This window comes from Notolabrus celidotus, chromosome 8 (assembly GCF_009762535.1).
Source record: "Notolabrus celidotus isolate fNotCel1 chromosome 8, fNotCel1.pri, whole genome shotgun sequence".
Lineage (NCBI taxonomy): Eukaryota > Metazoa > Chordata > Actinopteri > Labriformes > Labridae > Notolabrus > Notolabrus celidotus.
The window spans coordinates 12,972,420-12,994,212 of NC_048279.1; the positions used below are offsets into that span (position 1 = coordinate 12,972,420).

Here is a 21,793-nt window from a genome sequence, read left to right on the forward strand (position 1 = left end):
GCTTTGAATCTGGAAAGCTAATCATGATGTCTCACTGGTGTCATCAGGGTTATCTTGGTTTGGACTATGAGAAACAAAAGCTCTGAAAGAAAAATATGTGGAGTTTGTGTGTTTATTGGAAGGGAGGGTCAAATTAACTTAATGTTATTTGCTGCCTAATGAGAAATGCAAGATTGCTGCCCTTTTTAACGTATGGCACACAATCATGAGTAGACTAAGAATATTCCTGTCAACTTTGACCACTTAGATTTTATTTCCGCCTCTATTTTAAGTCCACCTTCTCTATGTGTAACAATTAGTTTGTGTAGTGCCCCTTTAAGAGCTTAAAAAGCCGAATCGTCCTCAAACAACCCCATACTGAATGTTAAAGTGGTTATTTGTCAAATTACAATACTGGAATAAACTTGCCTTTTTATATTAATTCTAAATAAAACCAGAGTGATCTTTCTTTTTTCGTTTTTCCGTCAACAGCATTAGAGGAGTGTTGCGTGAAATGATTTCGGATCGCCTTAACATTTCAAATAGGCTGTGTAATCGTGATTTCGATGTCTTGTTTCTCGCTCGTTCATCCTTCATCATATCCTCCCTTGTCTTGCCTCACCTCACTTTCCGTCTCCGTACGCGCGCAAGCGTGTGTGTGTGGATGAAGGGGAGGGGTTGAAAATGAAAGAGAGATGAGCGCCCTGCGGTCTACAAGCATCTCATCCAGACGAGCAGCAATCGCGACATCACCCTGTTGGCGTTATGTCCCTCTGACGTGAAACAGCCCGGTCCGTTTACTGCACATTTATGTCTCAGTTTGGAGGATTCATTTGGAGCTGTTTGTTGTTAGAATGTATCCAGGAGCGCGTCATCTTCCTCTCGACGCTGTGCAGTCCTCCCTGTGTGTGTATCTGTTAGTTGTCCTGCTCAGTGTGGAGGCTACTGTATCTGAAGGCGCTGTTTACAATGGTGAGCGGGATTTTTTACACATTTAAAAATATAATTTCTACATGTGCTAGGAAAAATAGATCGATATTGCATTGGAATGATTTTTCAGTGTTAAAATTCAATTCTAATGTTGTTATTGGGCATGAATAATCAGTGTTAGTTTTTGTGTAACTGACTCATTCCTGGCTCAGATGAAAAACATTATTTCAGCTTATCACCAAAGAGCAGTACACCTCGATCATAGTAATTTGTCATGTTTTCTGTCTTTTTCATTGTTTTTCATTAGGAGACAATAACCAGGGTTCTGTGAGGAGCATCCTCCAGCAAGTCCAGAGTTATGAGATTACTTCTCCCACATGGCTGCATCCTCACAGACACAGGAGGTCTGCCAACAAAGAGGTGAGCCAGGCTGTCTGTCTTTGTGTCCTTCCCTGTTCAGTAGTCTTAGAATATAATTTACAAAAACTTAATATCACAGATAAGTTGTGTTACATTTTTGGCATATGTAGGTCAGCTTCTATTCACTCTCTTGTTGCTGTTTATTCATGCAGAACCCTGCAGAAGTACAAGTACGGATCACAGCTGAGGGCCAGGAGCTCACACTACACCTGGAGAAAAATGAGTGAGTACCCTTCCAACACCATACCTCCAGTGTGTTTCATATCAGTGGATTAAAAAAATAAATTGCTTGGCAACCTTTGGAACAGTCATAGAGTTTGGGGGAATTTCATCCAAATGTATTACCTGTTAGGAACTCCTAGGTATATACACCTATGTTCTTTGTTTTCTGAGACGTCCACAAAATGCCCCGGCTTGCTCTGTTAATATGAGCAGATGTGAGCTGTCACATAGACACATTTATAAGGTCAGTGCCCCTCTGTGTGTGTGTGTGTGTGTGTGTGTGTGTGTGTGTGTGTGTGTGTGTGTGTGTGTGTGTGTATGTGTGTGTGTGTGTGTGTGTGTGTGTGTGAGCAGAGAGGGGGATGAAGAGAGGAAAGGAGCATGATGGTTTTGGACACCCGATCTCTATGCCTTGGGCAAACAGGAAGTCAGATTGTGCCTTTGCACCTAACATCCTGCAATCTGATGGAGCGGTTCCTGTGAGGGAACAATAGGATAGTGATAGGAAGGGTGCAGAGTATCTAGCCTGGTCAGTGGACAGTGTGATTGCTGGGTGGGATTTCGGGGAGGGCTGTGGTGACAACGGAACTGTGATTTACCACTTTAACTTGGATTTGAGCCAGCACACAAGTGGAGCGAAGCTTTTATGAACATTAGAACTGAAGTCCATTTTTACAGTTAAAGGCAGACGCTGTCTGGTATTCATTCACTCACAGACACACTCACATTAGCAAACTATGACTCCACTGTGTCTGACTGAATCCCCTCAGGGATTTGCCCCCCTGCTCTGCACCCTCCCAGCAGGTGGTCACACTGTTAGATTTCCTCCTGGGCAAGGAATTTTCATCCATCACACACGCAGTTTGTCTGCATATATGTGGTTAAGTGAGGGACAGAGACGGGGAGCTACAGAGTATTACAATAGCTTGGACAGTTTTTGTGATTACTCAGCATTTGATGGACTGTGTCTTTGCAGCTTGTTCAAAAAAAGGATATTCAGATTTCTTAAGACACATAAGCAAAAACATTGTTGAAACCACTTCACAACTTATTCCTGGAACAGAAAAGTTGTGAACATTTCGTCACTGTGTCAACCACTTCTGCTACAGTCACAACACAATATAAAATGACTATGCATAAAAAAGATGATTCGAAAAAAGACATTTAAAAATGTAAATGCTTTGCTTTAGATGAGTCTTAAAAAAATAGATAGATACAAGTTACAACATAGTTTCGTATTAAGGAAGCATAACCTACATCCTTTGTATTGATACTTCAATGGACTGTGTCTGGGAGCTTTATTGATCTGGAATAAATCATCAATACAGTTTTTTTATTCTGTTTAAACCAGTCATGGTTTGGACTTTGATGAGAGGAGGTTTTATTCATCCATGTTTTCTAAAAAGAACTGATTTGAAGGTTTTTGGAATAGTAGCTCTTTGGGATATTTCTTTATAATTTAAGGGCTCATGTATAGTGAGCGGGTGACTATGAGAAATATAATCTTGAGGGGATGAGTTTTGCTTCTGGGTCTTGTTCACTCTGAAGGGATTCTATTTTTTTTATAAGAACCTGCCCACTAGACAGTAAAGGTGTTTTTTGACCGCAGGAACTTTCCCCCGGAACTAGGGACTTTACCCCTGAACTACGTCCGTTTCGACCGGAGGAACCAGGGTCTAAATTTAGTTCAGGGGTAGATAATTTTCCCCTTGAAAAGCCCCTGCTTGGGGGTAGTACTTTTCCTTTCGGCTGAACGTAACAGTGTTTGTGGAGTTTAAACAGTTGTTTAAACACAGAGGGAGTTCCTGTGAATGCATATTAAGTTATTTATTAAGATTTCATAATATTTTTTAATACATCCATACGTCACTGGCCTGATTTGCACAATCTACCTGGGACTTCAGCCTGCGGACGTAACGCAGATAACAATGGGGGCAGAGGAACCTTGTAGTTCAGGGTAAAGTAGTTCTGGGGGCTAAAAGACACCGAAGCTCTTGGTCGAAATGCACCTTAACCTGCTTATCACCTAGCTACCAAATAAAGATAGTTTTCATTTGAAGATGATCTCATTGACTCACAAATGATTCATTTATTTTTAAAAGATAAAAAAGTCCCTCCGATTTGACAGTTAGTGCTTCCATGGCAACAGATTCTTAGCAGTCTTCTTGCCAGGCGTATTCACATTAAACTTAACATTTTCAGGCAAAGAAAAGTAAAGTAAGCATTGTTTCATTTGTATTCTGAACAGATACAGCAGTGCCAGCATAAGTTGTTCTTCCCCTTAACTTTTAAAGTCTGTTTTTCCACTAAATCCATCTTTAACACTGCCAAAGTCTACACCATGTTGCAGTGTTAACATGTTGTGTAGACTACCTTTCTGTCCTATTCCATCTTGATGATAAAACATGTACTTATTCAACTCTGCTATAATTCTTTGAGAAATCAAGGGAGAATGAGTCTGTCTATGTTGTGGGAAGGGTTCGTTCATGTTTGTCATTCTATGGAGAGCTCTTCAAACATGAAACTCTAAGACTCAGCCCCACCAACCCCACCGCAATCGTTTTCATCCAGCCCCTCACAGAAATAGCTTCACAGCTTTCAAAGAAAGTGCCTGCCAGCTCTGTGACCCATTATTCAGTCTGAGGTTTACTACTTCAACCCCCCCCCATTAGCCAGTGTTTCCCCTCTCAGCATTCCCGTACTGGGTTTCTGTGTTTAGATTTGTCCTCTATTGGCCTAATGTGGAGACAGATCTCTGATGTTACGCTATAAGAGGGGGCGCTGGAGAAGACAGCAATTAATGTCAGTGAAGATCGATGTCTGATTTTGGAGAAAAGCCAGAGAAAAGGCTGCCAGTGTCCGTCTGTGTCCTGGCTACTCCCTCTTGTCCTCATTGCCCCTGCAACAGTTCCTGCAGATAAGACAACATGAAGTATTTGTGAGATGGTCTTGATCTTGTCTCTCTGTTTATCCTCCTGCAGCGTTTTTAATCTAATTTTTCTTCAATTTTTTCCCTTTGAATTCCAATCCATCATAAACGCTCTTCTCCTTAACGCATCACTTAATCAAAGTATGGAGAAAGACGTAGCTGTGAGTTTTTGTATGCATCAGTTCTCTCAGTGTCTGGATCATAGAGTCAATCCATTTATGTCCTCCCCAGCTATGCTAGTCAATGTGTCAATGTATACAAGTGTGAAGGTTGCCTGTGTGTGTCTGCTGGAGCTTTTATCTTAATGAAAGGCTGTGGTGCTTCCTCAGAGGGTTGATTTGGCTAAAAGCCAGGCAGGGGCTGGTGTGCTGACTCAGAGTGCAGGAAAGGGGACGTCAAAACAGAGCGAGAGAGGGAGGGAAAATTTAAGAAAATGAGTGATGGAGCAAAGGAGAAGGGTTAAGGTGAGAGAAGTCATGGAAAGAGGAAAATGGAGACGGTAGGGGGTCAGATTGAGTGAGAGTTATGTGTTTATGATTCGTGTAGATATTCTTGTTTCCTCCTCTGCACGACTTTCTCTGTTCATCTGTTTAATGCCCTTCCTGCACACTCGTAAGTGCATGAACCTGGATGAAGCACTCCCTTGGGAACAGTACTCGTCATTATTCCTCCCCTCCCCTCCTCTCCTTTCCTTCTCCTGTCCTCATAGCTCTTCCTCTGTCTCCTTTAAAAAGAGCGACCCATTCTTCCTTCTTTCTCTCCTCCTCTCACCTCGCCTGATGCTCCCCAGGGCTCGAGGACAAACATACATCTCCCTCTTGCTGGCTGCGGTCAGGACTTTGGGAGACCGTGGCCACCCGCAGACAGTCACAAACAGAGACTTGTACATACACACAGCAGCTGAAAAGAACACAAACACTGACAATTGAAAGCCCAGACCTGATGGATCACAGAGCTTGGATGAATTAGTTTTACCTTGTTGCCTTTGTTTCTATGTTTAGTCTCACAGTGTTCGGGTCCTGTCTACTTATATGTCTTAGTCTAGGCCTCCTGTGTTAGGGGAACTTTTACACACTCACACACAAGGCTTCACACAACAGTGCACCTTGTGCAATAAAAGCCTCTTCATCATCTGTTTGCTGAGTGCTACTTTGACTTTGCGTCAGTCTCCAACTGTTTTTGGGTGATGTCATCCGATACTATGAGGGAATGCGACCCACTGACCTTAATACATTACCCGTGTCCTCCTCTCCCCCTCCTTCACTGTCTCACAAGTACATTAACGTTACTCCCCCCTCCCACACACACACACACACACACACACACACACACACACACACACACACACACACCCTTTCTTTCCCCTCATGAGTCTGAACCAAGCCATTGTCTCAGCCTCCCTCACTGTCAGACAGTCCTGATTCAGCTAGTACCCCGCTCCTCAATCAGAGCGTCTGTCCGCACACTGGACCACATCCAAACTCTGTGCAGCTCTCCCGCCATCACGCACAGGGCTCTGCAGACTTGATTTGAAAGCTCTTGCGGTGTTTACTGGAATGCAATTACACTCAATGGTTGGGGATATTCAAAATGTGCTGGTGCTTTAGTGTGGTGGATTTTAAGGAATACTTCCACATCTTAAAAAATTACACAAGACCACAAATTGTTGTTGGTACAACTCTGTTTTTGTGCTGATAGCAACAAGCAGTAAACAGTTAAATACTGCTTATTGATGAGCTCCAGTCAGGCTTACTGTTGCACAAGAGTTTCAAGATAACCAACCACTTGTTGTAGCTTTAGATTTAGCACACACACATAATAGGCCATAATAGGGTTTTTCTTTTTTTTAAGTTGTGTTTTGGGGAATTTTTGCCTTTATTGGATAGGAAAGCTGGAGACAGACATTAAATGTGGGGAGTAGAGAGTTGGGGAGGACATGCAGCAAATGGTAGAGCCCAGAAATCAAACCTGCAACCGCTGCGACAAGGACTGTACCCTTTGTTTATGGGCACGTGATTAGACCGCTAATCCAATGGCGCCCTGCCATTATAGGAATTTAGCCAAATTTTTTGTTTGTTTCTTTAAAACTTTGCCACAAAATCCGCTAAAATTGAAATGCAAACTGTCGCTGGAACAGTCAAACTAATAGGCAGCTGTGTAATGTATAGGATTCTGTTGCTGAAAAAATCAAAGATTGGCATTTCTCCGCTCCACACACTTAGGAGCTTTCATGTTGTGTTGTTTACCTCTTTGGGCAGGATGAAGAGTGCATTTCCTATGAACACCCTCAGCCACTGTTGTATTAGCTGCAACCTAACAATGAAAAAACTTTTTAAAGCCAGATTTATTAACATTACTTAGCATTGACATGCCGACATAAACATTACATGTTCAGACATTTTGCTCTTTTAGCTAGCAAAGTCCTGGCTGTAGAGTTTCTCCATCTTAAACAACACAACAGAAAATGTGTGGGGTTTTTTTTGCTGATCTTGATCCAGTATCAGCCATGAGTACGACATATTATGTAAAAAAAAAACCTATGCAAAGAAAACACTCCTACTGCTTGCTAATTCACCTCCTACCGCCAAACTTTACCAACAGAGCTCTAAACATAAGCACTTCTGGCTGGTGCTGAATATCATTTCAAAGGCAGTTTAAAAACTCCTCACTGTGTCTTTAACTGATCGAAGACCATCATTATGTTCATTATGTACCCACATTCACCCCCTTCCATCATTCCATCTATTATGTAAGGAGATGCTTTTTTCATTCACAGGCACATTTAACTTTCAATGCAGTTAATTACAGTTACCACAGTTCTTCACTTCTTTAGTCCGTAATGCTGCTGGCTGAACTCACCTTGCAGCATGATGGACTCTTATTATTTGGATCGCAGACTAAAATAAAAACTGCAATCGTGGCCAACCAATGACAACATGCTTAACTGAGTTCACAGTGCAGTTGTCTTGACTGTGTTTTATTACGCAGTTAATTAACCATTCACTTAAAAATAACGTCTATAAGTTCTGAAAACACTTCTGAGGCAACTTGAAATAAACTAAATCAAAACAGTCAGTTATTTTGGGTGTGTCTGGTAGTTTCATAATGCTGGATGGCAGAAGTTTCATTCTGACACACTACTTGATGGTAAACTGAACAAACAGTTGGCATGAGGTCAGTGGCAATCATAGTTGAAAACTCATGTCGGAAGGTGTCTTCATTGCCTAATGAGAAAAGACTTTGAATTGTTTTAATATTCAATTGAATAATTTTTTGTCATATCCAAATGTGACAAATGACCTGCCAAGTTTAGACATCCAGTCAGTACTACTAGTGGTTTGGAAAAGCAAAGAGTCAAGCATCAAATCTTTGTACTCAAACTTAGTTAAAGGCCTGTTGTGTCTGAGTGTGTGATCATTATAAGGCCATCAGTTTACTGGTGTCCGCAGCTAATGACTGGCATGTGAGAATAAGGAACAATTGAGAAAAAAGAGTCATGTGACTTCTCATGAAAGAAGCAATGTCTGGAAAAAAAACAGCAGGCTGAAGCTCAGTCAATCATCAGCCAATCTGACGTTAATCTTGCCTGTGAGAGCGGCATAGAGGGTTAAAGAGACAGCTAAAGAGCATGATGGGAACATGTGGGGAGACAGAGAGGCAGGAAAACTAGAGGAAGACCAGATATAAGTGAGATTAGAGGGTCATACACAACACAGAGGCGGTTCAGGGTGACATCAGCCAGACACATCGTCACTGAGTGATTGATTATAAGATTGACTTTATACCGTGTGTGTGTGTGTGTGTGTGTGTGTGTGTGTGTGTGTGTGTGTGTGTGTGTGTGTGTGTGTGTGTGTGTGCGTGTGCGCGTGTGCACGTGTGCGCGTGTGTGTGTCCCTCTCATTCCCCACCCCACAGTGGTTATCTATAAAAAGATGACAGTTGTTTTCTGTCTTCCTCTTGTTCTGTGGCTGATTGGATCAACAGGCTGTCATTGTTTCAAGAGCCTTCTCTCCTTCAGGGCATCAGATGGGAGAGAAAAGAAAAATCCCCATCTTCCCTTCATTTGTCTCTATCTTACTTAGAGAGGCATGCTGTGACATATGGGGAATGCCCTTAGTCACTTTTCTGCCAAACGCTAGATGAGAAGAATGATATCACTTTTGTGTTAAAGTTTTAGATAAGAAGCTAGTAGCCGGTTAGCTAATGTTAGCTAGTAGGTTGTAAATAAGATGAACTTAACAAACAAGAACTTTGTAAACAAGTAGACACAAATAGTCTGACTGTCCAACAACAACTTAACCAACCAAATGTCACCTCTGAAGCAAACTTCTTTAAGTAGCCTACCTAAGCTTAAAGAGACGCTGGAACAGTTAAAGATTTGCTTGGAACATTGTCTCTGAAAAATGCTTACTTTTTGGTTTAACATTTAAGTTTTGATGTATTGAACAATAGGAATATAGGCTTACCATGTAAGTAAATACATAAAAATGCTTCTAAATGCTTTTATAGAATATTTGAACTGTTGGAAAGAGCCAGGCTAGCTGTTCCCCCTGTTTGTATTCTTTATGCTAAACTAAGCTGATGAGCTAAAAGACAGACATGAGATTGGTGGTAACTCATAATAAGAGAAATTAAGTGTTTTCTACACTGAGTTACATTTTTATTTTGACCAGCAAACCACATAAAATGGAGTAATGATTAATTGTAAGATAAGGAGCCATTACCCTGAAATAAAACCACAAACTGTCAAAGATGCATTCACAGATAGGCTATATGATAAAACTGAATTCAAGGAAGACCTACTACGTTTCAGGTATGTGTGAGACTTAAGTCTAGGCTTTAGTCTTTCAGCCAGAGTCAGTACATAGATGCAGAATCCTCTATAGCTTTATTTCACTGTAGTTAAAGCCTGTTTGATGGATCAGACTCAGACAATGTGGGAGGGGAGACAGGGTTCCAGAGAGTCAGAGCAAAAGAAAACCAGCTGTGTGGCTGACCGAGTTTATGAATGAAAACAGGAAGAATGGATTGAGACAGAGTCACAGGGAGAAGCACAGGAAAACAAGCGTCTGCAGGAGATGTAAATATTGAGCCTAAAGGCTGAGGTTTGACATGAGCAGCTCGAGTCTGTGGACACTCACTTCACACACAGATGGAGAGTAGCCTGAATGTCTTGCTTAACTCTATTAATTTATAGTCTCTCTTGTTATATTTATATATGTTTTCCTTATATATCTGTTTCTCTTGTGCTGTGTGTTTAGTATAATAATGGCATAAATCGAATAAAAGGAGCAAAATAGAAAGACATTGGGAAATAAAAACACTGTAAAATCAATGTGCTTAGGACCAAGTTATAAACTCAAACTCTCAGCATTGAAAAGTCACTATCAGCAGCTTTTGCTGTTTCCACAAAGGAAGAGGATCGTTCTGGAAAGGTACATGCTTTTTATCAGCTTTCCTACACTTTTCTGTGTTTTTCCCAGTACCTCTTTGAGGATGTTTGTCTAAATCTTTAAAGTGGTCTGGTTTTGCAGAGTGTCTCCGTCAGGCTGAATGTTTTATGAGCTGTGAGCTGCTGGGAAGAATCTGTCATCATCTGTCTCATCTGTTTCCTGCAGCTTCTACTTCTGCTCTGTATATTTTTCACCATTGTCCCACCATATTGAAACTGATTTGGGGAACTGAACACCACAGTGTATATATTTTATTGAAAATTAATGCTTAGCATTTTCTGTCTTTGACCAGGCAGCTGTTGGCCCCTGGATATCAGGAAATATGGTACACTCCTGATGGAGCCCGCAAGTCCTCCTCTCCTGTCAACACTGTGAGTCTATGACACAACTTAATGTCATTAAACTGCTGTGGGGAGTTATGAATTATCCTAGTAGAGAAATAGATACTAATGCAGGTAATGTAATCTGATGACAGCAACGTAGCAAGTAGGAAATTGCAATGTAGTCTATAAACACATAATTTATGCAAACATCTCTAGGTCCCTTTGCTTCTATCACTGTACCAGCCTGTTTCTCTCCACACAGAAACCTATATGTTAAGCTTTAACTCTGCCTGTCTTTCAGGGACACTGTTTCTACCATGGAGAGGTTTTGGGTCTGGAAGGCTCAACCGTTGCTGTTAGTACATGCTCAGGACTCAGGTATGTAAAACTCCACCATAGGCTGTTTTCATAAAGTTTTCTAATATTGAGAGTTGGTCCCAATGGTGAAAGACATTTCTTAGAGTTATAGGAAGTCTCCCATAAGACTGAATCACTCTCAAAGTAAAAGCTTTTGCTAGTTAAGAGCAGAGACAAGGACTTTTCTGTAGCTGCAGAATTTCTTCAACAAAGGAGTAAAGAGAGATAGCAGAGTCAAAAGAAAAGTTTCTCCAGTTCTCAAACTCAGAGAGTTAGACTTTATCCTGTAGGGATAATGTTTGTGATTGATCCTTTTTTTGATGTGTTGCATCACCTGCTTGTCAATCAAAGCTAACAGCCTTATTAAGGCTAATTTTACAGCTGCAGTATATTTGGCTTTTTTCTATTTCATTTGCAAACTTTTTTGGAAACTTTTTTAAGCTTACCAAATTAAATGAGGGAGTTTGTCACATCTCTTAACATTGCAGTTTTTTTGTCATATTTCAATTTCATGCATGTTAAGAGCTGAGTAGAAACCTGGTGCAGCTTATACCTCGCCAAGAAATCTCCTTTCCCCAGGAGAAGCCAAGCTGATAATCCCTTTGCCAGATAACATAAGCCAGTTTTTTTTCTCCATAGTTCAACTTCTAAAAATCCAGTTACTGCAATAACCTGAATATCTTCCTGTTAAACACATATCCATATACCAGTTACCATATTTAGATCAATACAAAAACGGTACACATGAGCCTCATAGGACTTCAAGGTAAACATTTAGCTTAAGATTATCCCACTTTAAAAGCTAAAAAGCTAAAGTGTGGATTTTTAGATATGTAAATGGTACACTGACATTTTTACTGTGACTTTTAAAGCTAAGTTGTGAGCTCTCCGCTCAGAATGTGTGGGGATGTTACATAGATATAAATAAATAGTAACTAAAGCCTCCACAACTGTTCTGGCTTTGACGAACCAATGGCTAATGGGACAGGACACACATGGCGTGTAGCGTCTTGTACAGTCCAGCAGGTTAGTAGGTCATTGGCTCCAGAGTTGGTTCATTGAGTGCAGCTCCGTGTTGAGATCCTGTGTTTTCTCCTGCTGTGAATCCAGAGCAGCTCATCCTTCCTGTGAGGGGAGAGACACTCTGAGAGGAGGGACCAGCTATGAAGGAGAAACTGGCAAGCACTGACAGAAACCGTAGCCATATGTGTGCTGTTCTGGTTTCCCTGCTCTGCATCTGGATGTAAAGTGAATGAATTCCTCTTCCTACTTCATGTAGGTTTTAATGCAGCACAGAGGGACTTTGACATGTGGGCGTCTGACCTCTCCAGATGTTTTCTGCAGCTGCTTGACCTGCTGCTGTGTGTATGATTGTGTAAATGTCTACCCTCTTTAAGTGGTTTTCAGAAGAAGGAAGGAGATAATACATAGCTGTATCAGTCCCAGGAGACCTAAACAGAAGTAAATCACCAGAAACACACCCTGCTGATTTCCTCATCCATAAAACCAGCCATGCTAAATAAGAAGAAGAAATTTAAATCTGATGTGCAACCATGTGATTTTACTCACACTTCAACTTGACAGGTTATAAAGGCATTTTATTTTCAGTTATTGAAATAGAATCATGGTTTCCACAGAATACTACAGTGTGCAGATAGACAACAGCAACATCTTTAATTCCCATGTGATTTCCTCGAGCTATAATTGGATGGAACCATCAGCAGTGTCTTCTTTCCCCAGGGGACTGATTTCTCTGAACACAAGCGTCAGCTACCTGATAGAGCCCCTTCCTGGCTCCACAGATGCACAGCATCAGCAGCAGCATGCTGTGTTCAGAGCCGAGAGTCTCCATCTACCCGAAGGAAGGTGCCTGCATCACCATAGTAACACGGGACATGAGGAGGGGCTTAATGACTTCATCCATGGAATGATGTCACTACAGAGCAGAAGGGTGAGTTCAGATACGAGGACAAACAGTTTTACACAAAGCACAGTATTAGTGTTGAAATATATTATGTGTTGAGTTGTCGTGTCTCAAATTTCTAGGAAAAAAGGGACCTGAGCAAGAACATGAAGTATGTGGAGCTGCTGATGGTGGCAGACAAGGCAGAGGTGAGGACACAGTTATTTTAACTACACAGACACTTTTTGTATTTTATCATCAAATGTGGGAGTACAGGACATGGCTTTGCATGTGAAATCAGCCTTGTAGGAGTCAGAATAGAGTATCATAGAATATGTTTGAAACACAGCACCATTTATAACAGTGTTTTAAACTAGTCCAAAGACATACAGGTAAATGTGTGGCTTTAAAATACAAATGAGTGTTCATATAAGCATGAAGGTTGTCCAATCCAATCCAGCTTAACTTGTCTTTATTTTCAATACAACCTTCATACAAACACGTAGCCCTATACCCTCTTTGTCTGGCCCCCACCACACAACTTAACAGCTACAAATAAGGTCAACCATGCTCAATGGCTCAATTATATCAAATCCATGGAAGGAATAAAACATAAATAAATAGATAACACGGGTAAAACACACATTATGACTCTAAAACATAATACCTATCATATTGTATTATACAGAGTACTTTGTATTGTTATGGATCGTCTTGTATCGTTTTTCATTGTATTGCATCAAACTTATTTATCATGTCGTTTCTTGTCGAACCTTATCCTGTCATATTTTGTGTTGTCCTATCTTATCAAATGGTATCTTATCTTATCCAATTGTGTTGTATAGATTTATATTGTATCTATTGTATTGTATCCTATCCTATCGTATCGTTTCACAATGCGCCATATCAAATGTTATATCATTTTGTGTAGTATCGTATCCTATCCTACTGTATCGTAGCGTACTGTATCCCATTGTCTGGTATGGCATGGCATGGTATGGTATGGTATGGTTTTGTAACGTACCGTACCATATTATGTCGTACTGTATGGTATTGTATGGTATTCTTTTCTATTCTTTCTCCAGCCCTGTACAACCCTCAAAGATAAGTAGGAGCAGCTAATAGATACATAATTGGATAATAGTAAACATATTTTTATTCAATCTACATATTACAACTTGAATGGCTATCCGACACATACTTGAACAAAACTGAACAATATCAAAAAGCCTCAGCAAATTGCACTTAAGATAAATATAGTGCTGTGATTCACATCCTGTTTGTCATTTAAGTGTAACGTCTCCTTTTTTTTTAGAAAGAGGATGTTGTTAACCAAAGTGTGGGTGTGTGTAGGTGTGTCTGTCTATACGTGTAAAATATGGTTAATGTTTTCAACAGTTTGAGAAGCATGGGAGTAATCTTGAGAAGACCAAACTGAAACTACTGGAAGCGGCCAACTTGGTTGACAAGGTAACATCTGGTGTGAAGAATTACAAACCACATGCAGACAATGAGTCAGTCTGACACTTCTTTGGTAAACTATGACAAGTACATTTCAGTGACTCTGACTTTTCCTGTCTACACTGGCAGTACTACAAGGCTCTCAACATTCGCGTTGCATTGATTGGTCTGGAGGTTTGGACCAGCCAGGACTTGATCAGCGTCTCAGACAACCCTCACAGCACTCTGGCAGCTTTCCTGTCTTGGAGACGCAAGCAGCTCGCTACACTCCCCAACGACAACGCTCAGCTTATCACGTCAGTCAGTCTCTATTCTCCCATTTGTCATTCTTCACCCCTAGTAACCACTCTTCTCTTCCTTAAGCCTCCTGCCCCATGGGGTAGATCTCTCAATCCATTTTAACTTCATTGTGTTAGGCACTTACCATCACTAGTTACATCCCAGTGGAACATTGTCCAGCTTGAACTAATCATCAGTGACGTCTTGTGTCTCCAGGGGGAGGGGGTTCCAAGGCACCACCATTGGGCTGGCACCTCTCAAAGCCATGTGCTCCGACTACCAGTCGGGTGGAGTGAACACGGTGAGAGACAAGAGTCTAAAGAAACTTGAATTCTTTGCATACATTGATTGGTAATGGAAACTTAAGTCCTGGGTCAAATGTAAGTTAGAGGCACTTGACATTGGGTTTGCCTACAACTGTAAGGGTGGTTGTTTTGATCCCAGGCCCCTCTGGTCCACATGTGGAAGTACAGACATGTGCAACACTCTTTTTGTTTGGATTGATTACATTCAGCTCTGATTGTGTCTCCAGAATTCAAGTGACATTTTAATACGAGTGACATTTTGTGATTTTGTTGCTCTCCCAACTTAAAAAATATGAGTTATTACTTCATAATATTTTAAACTCTTTTAAATAGGACCACTCAGAGTCAGCTGTGGGTGTAGCAGCCACCATGGCCCATGAAATGGGCCACAACTTTGGTATGAACCATGACAGCGCAGGCTGCTGCCAGGCAAGGGCTGATGACGGAGGATGTATCATGGCTGCTGCTACAGGGTACGAGTTGAAAGAGTCCCTTATCCTACCAATTAAAGCTTATGGAAAAGAGGAACTAGAAATAACATTTCCTACATGTTCTAATTGTGTCTCGTAGGCATCCATTTCCGCGTGTGTTTAATGGCTGTAACCTGAAGGAGCTGAAGAACTACCTGAACTCTGGAGGAGGAAAGTGTCTCTTCAACTTGCCAAACACCAGAGCCATGTACGGAGGGCAGCGCTGTGGCAATGGTTACCTAGAAGACGGAGAAGAATGTGACTGTGGAGAGGAGGAGGTCCGTGTGTTGCACTGCATATTTTCCATGTATGTCTATGCCAGAGCTCATGATTCTCCTCCTATCTTTGTCTAGGAGTGTACCAGTCCCTGCTGTAATGCTAATAACTGCACACTGAAAGCAGGAGCTCAGTGTGCACATGGCATCTGCTGTCATGACTGCAAGGTAGAACAATACTGAACTCTGACACTCATCTCAGTAAATTATGTTGAATTGCACATCTCCTAATCTCCCATTCACCTTTCTTTGTGTCCAGCTGAAGAGCCCAGGTGTGCTGTGTCGTGCTCCCTCTGGGCCGTGTGATCTAGCAGAGTTCTGTGATGGAAAAGCAGAGACCTGTCCCGCTAATTTTTATTTAGTGGATGGTACCTCATGTGCAGGAGGGCAGGCTTACTGTTATACTGGCATGTGTCTGACCCTGGAGCAGCAATGTCGCTCTCTCTGGGGACGAGGTTAGTGGACTGAATCCTAATGGATTCCTGATTTTGCTCACAATTGCTTGAGCTAAAGCTAGAGCAGGGTAATAGCCCCCTTTACATCTGTGGGTTTTTTTTTGTTAAGCCCATTGAGTGTGAAATTATGTGTTATAGATTTAATTGTGGACAGAAAGATCATGAAAGATTTCCAATAAGTGACCCTGCCTCCAGATTAACATGTTTTACATTAAATGAAGGAATTCTCAAAAGGAGAGTCCTGTTGAATTCTTCAGCTTTTCTTCCTTTGTTTCAGTAGGATGGAGATACATAATCATTTAAGTAAAGCCCAACTGTAAAATATCACGCCTTTCCTCAAATTTTCCCTTATCAAATTATTTTATTTCATTTCATGTCTCGAAGGCAGCTAAACTAACCCTCGAGAAATTGGATGAGTGAAAGATGAACCCTCAGTGGGTAGTAGGATTAGGGACTGTTTTTGGACAGAGTCCATATTCATTTTGTGACAGAGCATCCCTGGAGAGCCTTTGTAGTACCTCAGGAGCCACACAGAACAGTGAGGGTGCCATCTGCTCTCCATCAGGTGGTCATATAACACACTCTGCATGCGTTTACTGTCTTTGTGTTGGGTGTTTGTGTGTGTGACTGTGTGTTCATATGCAGCTATATTAATGTGTGACCACACATTCTCTCTCCCCCAAAGACGGCCGATCAGCTCCTGACCTGTGTTTCAAGAAGGTGAATGAAGCTGGAGACATGTATGGGAATTGTGGTAAGGATCTGTATGGGAAATACAGGAGCTGTAAGGAGAGGTGAGCTCACCTTTATTTCAAGAAAGTATTTAGAATGTTCAGGGAATATCCATTGAAACTTCTTCAGGCCTTGATGTTAATGTCTATATGACTTCTTTCAGTGATGCTACATGTGGGAAGATCCAGTGTTTAACCTCCGCCTCAAAGCCCATTGGGAACCATGCTGTTCGCATAGAAACCACTGTCAGTGTGGGCAACAAGAAGCTCCACTGTATGGGAACACATGTGTACAAACCTGGGCAGGGAGATGAGGAGGCACAGGGTGACACTCTGGACCCTGGCCTGGTCATGACAGGCACAAAGTGTGGTGTGGACTCTGTAAGTCTGTACATGTGCAGATATATACTACTATAAGTAAAAGTGTACCAATTATATGAACTATTTCATTATTTTACCCCTTCTCTGTCTGTTCTCCTCACATCCTTCCTTCTCTCCTCAGATCTGCTTTAATGGAGAGTGCCGCAATGCATCTTTCCTCAGAGCTGATGAGTGCAATGCCAAGTGCCACGGACGTGGGGTGAGTTTCTTTGTGTGTTAGAAGAGCTGCTGGGGAGATGGATTTCCTAAGAGTGTTGGGGAAGTTTTGGCAGCTGGCCTGCTGTAATGGAAAGCTTGCATATTTGGCAGTGGTGCAAGGAGTGTTTGGATCTTTTACTTAATTAAAATTAGTAACACAGAGACATAAAGAGACTCCAGGAAAAGAAAAAGCAATGCAATTAGAACCTTGCTGAAGTTAAAGTACAGAAGTTTTCTCAGCAAAATGTACTATAAAAAGTATAAATAATGACCCCAATCAATCCATGAACTAACTATTAGCTGTCAAATAAATTAATAGAGGGTTTTTTTCTCTGAAATAAAGTGAAGTTGGAGTAAAAAGTTCCAAAAATTGGGCAAAACATATCTTAGTTCAAGTACCTGAATTGTTTTATGTAAAGTGACTAAGCTAATGCGTATAAGGAAATGATTAAGAAGATTTTCCAGATTTTTCAAGAGTGCACACAATATTCCTCACTCCTCTACTTGCATGTCAACATATTTAATTTAAATGTTCCTTTTTTAATTTACAGCTGTGCAACAATAATCACAACTGCCACTGTGACGCCGGCTGGGCCCCTCCATTCTGTTACCAGAGGGGGTCAGGGGGTAGTGTGGACAGTGGACCTGTCATCAGCCACAGTGAGTCTTCTTCTTTTTATATTGATGGTCAACAGTGTATCTTTAAAATAATTCCTCTGTCGGCCTCTTACTGTTTTCTGTTTAAACTCCAACAGGTAACCTCCTTCCAGTCCTGGTGGTGCTCCCTCTGGTTCTCTTTGTGGTTCTGGCTGCTGTTGGACTGTGGTGCTGTTACAAACACAAACTCCAACCAATGAAAACCTCTGCTCCACCCCCAGTGCCAACGTGTGTAATTTAGTGCTGCAATACGCTAATCCTTTACATCTTCATAGCACCAGTTCAGATGCATTAGGTTTAGTTTCTATGTCAACGATTGGTAAATTAATTTGTACTTTTTGTTAAACTCATAGTTGTTCAGTCCCAGTCGAGAGCAAGCCTCTTTGTGCTGACGGTCATGTGAACGGTCACACCAATCCAACGTTCTTGCTGAAGAAACAAGACTCAGACCACCTGGTAAACAAACCCCAGAAATGACTCACATTGTGCTGCAGTTCTCTATTGTTTAGCATTACAATGAACCACTACACTTATTTTTTTCCAAAGGTAAAGTCATCCCCTCGTCCGAGCCCGTCTTGCCCGACTCGGTCCAGAAATGCTATCGTGCGTCCAGCAGTGAAGCCTCCTCCTGTACCTGCGTATGCTCCAGAGCAGAAAGAGATCAAGTCATCAGATCCCTCTCAAAGACAGCACTCTCCTCAGGGTTACACTTCACCTCCTTTTAAATCTGTGCAGCTGAAAGAGCCGAAACGAAACCAGGCTCCTCCACCACCCTCAGGACCTCCATGTTTACCTCCCCAAGACACCAAAACCCAATCACAGCATTCAGCAGCAAAGACAACCAGACCAGATCCCCCAAACAGACCTCCACCACCATGTCCTGTAAACAAGCCATCAGTGAGTATTTTCTCTGTCTTATAAATGAAAGACACATTTTTTTTGGTGAACTGAATAGAAAAACTGAGATGTCTTTTTTTTTTCAGGAACCCCATCAAACAAAAGGCCTACAGATTACTACCAGTGCTCTGCAAAGAGGAAAAGCTGCTTTGGCGCCATCTGCTGGACAGAAAAAGCCAAACAGGTAGTTCAGCTTGTGTTGTTTTCTCATGCAAATCTACACAAATCCTTTTGTTAACTTCTACTTTTTCCTTGTAGAACCTAAGAACTCAGGGAGACGTTGGGGACCATCACCATCATCAATTAAGACACTGCCTCAGATAGTCTTCTTGATTATTAGCAGCTGAAAAATGTGGCATTTTGGAAGACAATGAATACTTAACACAATGTGGATTAAAAAGTATTTGCATTGATGTTATTAGGAGGGAAAGGGTTACATTTGATCAAGTCATGGTACATATCAGTAGGAGAACGTTTTAAGTAGTACTCTTTAAGTTAAGGCTAACTTAATGTTGTTTTTTTTTACCTTATGTGTCTTCTTTGACAGCTTCAAACAGCCAGAGCTGAAGAACTTTTTGTTTTTACCATCCCCAGAGTTAATGTAAATGTGAAATAATTCAAAGTCTGCTGCAGTGTTTAATCACTGTTAGGGAGTATTTATTCACAAAGAAATGAATGTTTACAATGTGGTCTATGTTCTAAACATGGTGCATCTTAAAGAGCATTAGATGTAAAGGGATGTCTTATATTAAGAAAAGATGCCAGTACTGAAATTCTTTCACTTCTTATGTTTGAAAAGAGGGGGGTATTAACAGGATTATGAGAACCTGTGAAATCCCTTCATGCATGCTGTCAGGGTATGCATTAATTAAGAGGTAGAAATCAGCTGCAGGATTTTAAATGTTTTTTTATTTTAATGATTTTATAATGTTGTAGTTTTGCACTTTAGGCAATCTTATTAATTATCCAGTCCTCTGTGAAGGTGTTTTTCCACAAATTGCCAACTCGTTTTAATCACTACTGTGAGGTAGTATCAATAAGATAAAGATTTTAAATGAAATGTCACTTTAAGATCACCATTCAAACCCACAATAACTTCATTTATGTGTTGTCACTAACAATTGCTGATATACTTGTCTAAGCCCATCACTTGTAATAAAGAACACAATTAAGCCATAATTAATCAACATGTAATCAGTTCAACATCTCAAAATTGCACCATGAATGTAAATCAGTTTGCATGGTTTTCCAAAGATGTCACTAAAACTGTTCCTTTATGACCAAAATGCTATAAAGGCAATGATTGTATGTAACTGTGGGCAATGTAACGCTGATAACATTGACATTACTGTATGGTACTGTTGAAAAATCCATTTGACTACTTGCGGGATAACCTTGTTTTATCTGTAATATGGAAATGCAGTGTGCCGGCTGCCATGTTTCACCTTCTTGCCAGAACTATGCAAACCCTGACACTGTGCAACACCGTGTCTTCAACAGGAATTCAAGTAATCATGTGGAAAAATAAAAACATGTTATACATTTTAATGCTTGTGTTTTATATGTATCATGTAATCTCACTGTAATTTATATACTCAGTTTCTTGTTTTAAGGGCATGCTAAATTGCAAGCAACAATGACTATACAGAGGAATTGATATGTTTAGGAGGACTGATTTCAACAAATTACGTTATATCATTACAAGATTCAGAGAGTCTGGAGGAATCTCTGTACCTTTTGTTCGGTGAACCAATACTAGGATTACGGTAATCTTCAGCCCCTCAGGTATCATTGCATTAAAAACAAACCGGACTCTTTAGTGGGAATCACTGCATGGGTCCCAAGTCCAAATACAACTCTGAAAACAGTTCCACAGCGCTTATAATGGTGAACAGTATATACAGGTTTTAAAGCAACATATGCTGCCATCACAAAATTCCTTTTTCAAGGAGTAATCCAAATTCTGCAGGTATTATTGCAGGGTGTCTCTAGAGTGGAAGAGTCCAGGTGGTCAACTGGCCTGCCTGCAGTCACACTTGTCACTCATTGAAAACATTTGGTGCATGAGATTAAAAATATGACAAAGGAGACCCTGGATTTATGAGCAGATAAAATCCATGGAACCCCTCGAAAATAAAACATGAGATGATACATTTTAAGGGATTTATCCTGAGATAATAACATATTATCAAATGAGGTACATTTTAACATTTAAAGCTACTGAAACTGAGGGGTATACTACGAAGCGAGTTCAGCATATCCTAGATATATTCTCCTGATCCGGCTTCACTGAACCGGACAAAGGAGATCGCGCTAATCTGTCACACGAAGCCGGTTTTCAACATGTTGAGTCAATCCAGAATTACTCTGAGCGCGTTCACATGAAACGGGCGGAGAAGGCAACATGTGACCAATCACAGACACGGACAGTCTGCCGTCAGCACATCGACATGAATTTCAAACACTGCACTGATATTAGAAAAATATGAAGAAGTTAAACACATAATCCAGATTAACTTCAACACAGCTGAGTTTGAAACATGAAGAAAGAATTGAGGGATCAGACAAGAAGTGTGTAAAAGCGCAAATGACGTCTTATTTCTCATCATTATTGCAGATATATCTGACTATAATAACTCTGATTATTCCCTGAAAGTGATCTCTCTCTCTGATTAAATCTTGTGCCATGTGTGTACGTTTTAGACTTAATATTTCAACTGCAGTCCTGACGGTATCAAACTGAGCGCTGTGGTTAAAGGACTAATACAAATGAGAACATGATTCAAAGTGATAAGCACGCGCAGTTTTATATTTTATGCATTAGCCTAAACCAATTTAATCTGAATAATCTGACTTCAGACTCTGTTTGAGTATGATGTAAGGAAAGATAATCAATAACTGTCATCAGTATTTATATAGAAAAGCATACAGGTAGACAAAGTGTCCTGCCCGTCTCTTCTCCACTGCGGGCTTGACCGTCGTTCTCCCCCCTCCCCTCGCGATCAGCTCGCAGAGCTCCGAGATCGAGCGAGCTGATTAATCAGTGGGTGGAGTTCACTACAAACTGAGCTCTGATCCTGAGCATACCTGCTCCGGAGCAGGTTAGGAGTTCAGCATGAATAACCATGGTTATCTACCCTGGTAAGGAATTAACCACCTTCGTAGTAC

At 41.0% G+C, this 21,793-nt stretch overlaps 1 protein-coding gene across 3 annotated transcripts; it reads left to right on the forward strand.

Annotated features, from left to right (window-relative positions):
• The first annotated feature begins 661 nt into the window (after window positions 1-661).
• On the forward strand, window positions 662-20,173 carry adam19b (ADAM metallopeptidase domain 19b). 3 transcript variants are annotated; one of them, XM_034689368.1, is made up of 23 exons: window positions 662-951; window positions 1,217-1,329; window positions 1,482-1,552; window positions 10,226-10,304; window positions 10,558-10,634; window positions 12,354-12,564; window positions 12,660-12,725; window positions 13,915-13,986; window positions 14,107-14,273; window positions 14,473-14,557; window positions 14,895-15,034; window positions 15,132-15,309; window positions 15,385-15,474; window positions 15,566-15,761; window positions 16,447-16,555; window positions 16,657-16,873; window positions 16,995-17,072; window positions 17,623-17,731; window positions 17,827-17,956; window positions 18,082-18,184; window positions 18,275-18,625; window positions 18,712-18,809; window positions 18,884-20,173. In XM_034689368.1, the coding sequence occupies exons 1-23, from the start codon at window positions 834-836 to the stop codon at window positions 18,888-18,890; spliced, it is 2,865 nt and encodes a 954-aa protein (XP_034545259.1). In that variant the 5' UTR covers window positions 662-833; the 3' UTR covers window positions 18,891-20,173. The 3 variants fall into 3 exon arrangements, with proteins under 3 accessions (XP_034545259.1, XP_034545260.1, XP_034545262.1); XM_034689369.1 differs by lacking the exon at window positions 18,884-20,173 and having other exon boundaries at window positions 708-951; window positions 18,712-18,813; XM_034689371.1 differs by lacking the exons at window positions 662-951; window positions 1,217-1,329; window positions 1,482-1,552; window positions 10,226-10,304; window positions 10,558-10,634 and adding an exon at window positions 11,383-11,888.
• Window positions 20,174-21,793: the final 1,620 nt, after the last annotated feature.